General features: G+C 45.2%; 1 protein-coding gene across 1 annotated transcript; it reads left to right on the top strand.

The window, feature by feature from the left end:
* Nucleotides 1-550: 550 nt before the first annotated feature.
* Nucleotides 551-3,990, top strand: Tmlh (Trimethyllysine hydroxylase). Its single transcript, XM_065226040.1, has 3 exons — nt 551-1,604; nt 2,739-2,963; nt 3,031-3,990. Exons 1-3 carry the CDS (start codon nt 587-589, stop codon nt 3,936-3,938), a joined length of 2,151 nt encoding a protein of 716 aa, XP_065082112.1. The 5' UTR covers nt 551-586; the 3' UTR covers nt 3,939-3,990.
* Nucleotides 3,991-5,344: the final 1,354 nt, after the last annotated feature.

Here is a 5,344-nt window from a genome sequence, read left to right on the forward strand (position 1 = left end):
GCACATACTGTACGATTGTCCAAAATACCATTCGATTAGAACTGGGTTTCCAATTTTATTAAACAACACTCCCATTCAATTAATTCTAGCCAAAAAAAATGAAGCAGAATATACGGCAATAGTTGAATACCTGAAAACAATAAAACAGAATGTTTGAGTCTTAAGGATTAACTTCGATTTTTGATAAAAAAAAATACATATAAATATATCTAATGGAATATTAACATAAACGAAGAGTATTTACCACTAAAAACACTAAAGGGGCATCAAAAGTTCGAGTTCGTTTCAATCGATGGTTTTGGCAACACAAGACTATTCATTCACAAGACTTGGCTTTATGGATCGATAGATCAGTGCACGAAGATTTGCCGCACTCTTCCCTCTCCCGTAAATTTTGACAGTTTTGGGTGGTTTGTTTTGGCTCCCATTCGTTGCCATCTCTTTTACTCACAGACAAAATGATAGGAAGCAAAAAGTGAGGTTAGGGACCGTGCACTGATCTATAGGTCTGAGCCAGATGACAGCTAGAAAAAAAAAAAAAAAAAAATAATCACTGAAACTCGAAACCATTTCGCGATCGGATCGGATGGCCAAGCCGCGTCCCTGCGTGGTACCCTGCTGTCAGGGTGAAAAGTTCGAATTGGTGCACAAGTTTCCGTCGGATCGGGACCGCGCCGAACTGTGGAAGATGATTTTGGGTGTTCCCGAACTGGGTGCGCTGGATGTGGACACCATTCGAGGGCGGTATTTTGTCTGCAGCCGGCACTTTCGTGACTCCGATTACAAGAACAAGTTGTCGCGGAGTTTGAACGTGACAGCGAATCCGTCGCTAAATTTGACCGACCTTAGCGATGCGGAGGGGTTGAATCGTGTTATTCCGCCGATGGGGCGGCCACTGCAGCCGGGTGGCGGTAGTATGGTGGACAAGGGTACGAACTTGGTGACCGTTAGTTTGGAAGTACAACCGTTTATGTCGGAGGAAGCGAACGAAAAAAATATGTTGCATTGTGATTACGACCCACTGGCTGTTGGCTTGGCGGAGGATCGCCAGTTGCACCAGCAGCAGCAGCATCCGGAGGAATTTGTTAAAGTAGTACCTCGGACGTCGGCATTAGTCGGCCAGAAGCGAGGTCTGGGGACTAGTACAATGGCCGGAAGTACACCGGCGAAGATTTTCCGGTTTAGTAAAAATTTAAACAAGCTGGTCAAGGTGGAAGGAATGTCGGATGGAGAAGGCTCGTCGACGGAGTCGTTGGTCCTGAGGAAGTTGAAGCTAGCGTCACCGCAGAAGAAGATACTGAAGGTTAGTACCGTTACGGAGCCAAAGGTGGAGAGTGTTTCGGCGGAAACGCAGACCGATTTCGAGGAACAGAAAGAAACCGTGGTTAGAGCTCCGAAAGAGCCTGAGACGGTTGATTCGCAGGAAAAAGACAGCCAGCAGGATCAGGAGCAGGAAAAGACTGTGACTAGGGTGTTGGCCTTGCTGGAATGTACGCCGGAAAATTTGCAGAAATTGAAGCAGAAGATGAGCGACGGGGCTGTCGTTTTTGATGAGAAGCTGTTTCAGGAAACTAGCGAGGAACAAGATGAGCAAGCAAAAAGCGGTGAGTTTGATAATGTTGTTTTAAATATATAATAAATAAACATACCTATGCTCGGTACGGGGTGCAAAGGTTAGTGTTCATTAAGCAGCATTGTAACCAGTGAGTTGCGTAAGTGGAAGGAAATCCGTGCCTATGCTTGTTATCACCAGTAGCCTTAAAGCTCTGACTAACTCTCTCTCACCCTTTTAACAGAGCTTTAAGGGTACTAGTGATAATAAGCATAGGCACTGATTTGCTTCCACTTACGCTCATAAAATTACTCAAACCACTTGCTACGGGTCTACCCCGTTTGACATATTAGTCGTTTGATATAATCAGTGTCAACATTTCAAAGGGGCGTAATTGCTTTAGTAAACAATGGCTATAGCCGTTGATTTCTCGAAAATAAAAGCTTACCCCTCCAAATTAACAATGCTAGCTGGTAGAGGAAACATTCCTCTACTTGTTGGTGTCTTGAATGTTCATGTGTGAGCTTTTATTCTCGAGAAATCGGCAAAGTAATTACGCCCCTTTGAAATGTTGACACTGACATGCGTGTTAAAGTTCGTATTGATTACCATCGACGTCGACAACGAAACAGCACGACATTCGTGATCGGCACTTAATCCGAGGATAATACCGGTTGGAGCTTACCACCGTTATAATGTCGTTTAAATTGTATTTACAAAATTTTGATTAATGCAGAAAGATGATTTTGATGATTTTGATAAGCTTAATAAACGAAATGTGGGAAAGAAAGGGTTAAACCACAGACAAACAGACATAACGCATTGTGTATTTTACCCTGTAAAACATCATCACTAAAACACTACCGCCATCTCAACAGATGGCGGTAGTGTGTAAACGTCAAACGCAAAGAAATTGACTATTGATCAACTAACGAACATTGTTTTGTTCGATAAAAAACATGCAATTGTTTATATCTGTTTGTCTGTGATTAAACATTGTTCATATACGCTAAAGACGCGACACGTGTCTCCCGGAACTCTCCGCTCAGGCGATCAGGCCATACGAGGTGATAGTGCGAGATAATGCGAATTTCACTCTCGTTTGGTCTTATCGCGTACGCGTTAGACTTCCAGTATAAATTTAGCACTCGATCATCCAACACTTACGTTTCTCTATCTTTAACAGCGATGCAGCAATCGGCGGCCATTGACGAGCGACAGTTTCTGTCTCTTAAGGGATCGGACTCGGACGAACCCATCCGGGTAAGCTACATTTGGCTGCGGGATCACTGCCGCTGTAGCCAATGCTACAATCACGAAACCTTCCAACGGTCGTTCTCGATTCTGGACGTCCCGGAGGATGTCAGCCCCGCGAGCTACGAGATTCGGGATGGGGCACTCAATGTCTTATGTAAGTTATGGCTACTGTAACGTTTTCGATTGGATATCCTTAACTCTGACGGTTACTCTTTCAACAGGGAAAGACGATCACGCTTCGTCGTACGATCTGGACTTTATCTTCAGCTCCCAGTTCCCGGTGTACAAGGAATCTCTGCTGCTTGAACATTCGCAACCGGTTCTCTGGGATCGGGCACTGATCAGCCAGAGTTCGGAGTACTGTCGAGTAAGCCTCAACGAGCTGCTCTGTGACGACGAAGCCGTCAAGCGTTTCGTCACTAGCCTCATCACGTTCGGCGTGGCCTTTATCGAAAAAGTTCCCACCAATCCGCAAAGCACGGAAATGGCTGTCCGACGAATGTTCCCCATTCATAAAACTCTGTTCGGTGAGATGTGGACCTTCAGCGATTCGATGGACCACAGTGACACAGCTTATACCAAAGACTACCTGGGGCCGCACACCGACAACTTATACTTCAGTGATGCCTCCGGTCTACAGATTCTCCACTGCATTCAACTGAACGCAACCGGAGGCGAAACCATCCTAATCGACGGTTTTAAAGCAGTCGAGCAGCTTCGGCTAAAGAAACCGGAAGTATTCGAACGGCTTTGCAACTACCCCGTCACGGGCGAGTACCTGGAAGAGGGAAAACATCATACCTACTGTGCGCCGATCATCAAGCGGAACATCATCACCGGAGAAATTGAGCAGCTGAGGTTCAACATTTACGATCAGGCCATTTTGAAAACGATTCCACAGGAACAGATGCCGCAGTTTTATGCGGACCTCAAGGTCCTGGGAGCGGAGATCAATGCGGAAGGAATGGCGTGGAAGTTCCAGCTGACACCGGGAACGGTGATGATCTTCGACAATTGGCGGGTGTTGCATGGGCGGCTGGCCTACAACGGAAAGCGTGTGATGAGCGGGTGCTACGTGTCGAGGACGGAATACCAGAGCCTGGCAAGGACGCTGGGGATCATTTCGTGATTGTTTGGAAGCCTCGATAGTAAGTACACTTTTGTAGTTTCTGAAAGAATTGGTTGGAAGCTATAAAGCTCCATAATGTTACGAATGAGATGCGTGGCAAGTTATTGAGATGGAACAAAAGAATGTCCTGGAAGTTCGGTTGAACTCTCCTTTAGATGTCTCAGGCGATTTTGAGTGCTGGAACTATTGCACTTGCGTTGTTTTGGATAGGCCTCCAAGGGATTATCCATATATCACGTGGACAAAAAAAAGCATGATTTTTGCACAAATCTAGTCTTAATGTCATCAATATTAAAATCTAATTTAGGAGCATTCGCCTCTACCAACCTCTGCACTCTATTCTGAGTAACCTGGATTTTTTTCCTATGAGTCTGTGCACATGATTCCCACACCAGAGCTGCGTAGAGGATCACAGGTGCTATGATTTGTTCTTTAGACAGCCAGTTTGTTCACCCTTGAGAGGCGGGATCTGCGACAAATCAGCGGATACAGATACCTAACTAAGGCAGTACACTTGACTACGGTTTTCTCTATATGCGAACGGAAAAGGAGTTTCGACAGACCACTCAACCTTTGTGCCATCCATAATTACAGTTCAAGATGGAGCCGGTTTTAGTTTGGGGGATTGCATGTAGAGGAACATGATTGCTTGAGTTTTTGAGTCATTGATTTTGATTTTCCACGTGGTGGCATAATCAGCAAAGGCGTCAAGGCATCGTTGAAGTTTGTTCGTTATTTCGCGAGGCATCCTTTGACGGCTATTGCGGTATCATCTGCGAACAGGAAAAACACGCAACCGTCTCCGAGAAGAGGAATGTCGGAAGTGTAGATGCTATAAAGCAAGGGGCCCATTAGACTGCCTTGCCGTACTCCTGCTGGGATGGAAAACGTGTCTGAAAGACAACCATTCAACGATACTTTACATGACCTTTGGAGATAGACGGGTGATTTTAACAAGATGCAAAGGAAAGTTGAAGTTGCAAAGCTTGTATACAAGTCCATCGTGCCAGACATTGCCAAACGCTTTCTCAACGCAGCCTTGTTACTTCGGATGTTATTCATCAGCCACTAGCTGATTATTTGTGGAGTGCCCCTTCCTGAACCCGAACTGTTTCGGTAGAATGATGTTGTTTTCCTCGACAAACTTAAGCAAACGATTGAGAATGAATTTCTCGAACAATTTGCTCAGCGCTGAAAGAAGGCTGATTGGTCTTTAGCTTGAAGACAATGTTGGATCGTTACCAGGCTTGCGGATTGGTATGCTTTTTGCTACCTTCCAGATGCTTGGAATGTACTACAGCTTCAAGCATCTATTGAAAGTAGCGGTCAAAGGTGATTACACTTTCATGCTGAGCCTCTTTAAGATTATATTGAATATGCCGTCAAACCCGGGAACCTTCATATTC

Source organism: Ochlerotatus camptorhynchus, unplaced genomic scaffold (assembly GCF_037179485.1).
Source record: "Ochlerotatus camptorhynchus isolate MF236.1 unplaced genomic scaffold, CSIRO-AGI_Acam_v1.1 ptg000244l, whole genome shotgun sequence".
In the NCBI taxonomy this organism is placed as follows: Eukaryota; Metazoa; Arthropoda; class Insecta; order Diptera; family Culicidae; genus Ochlerotatus; species Ochlerotatus camptorhynchus.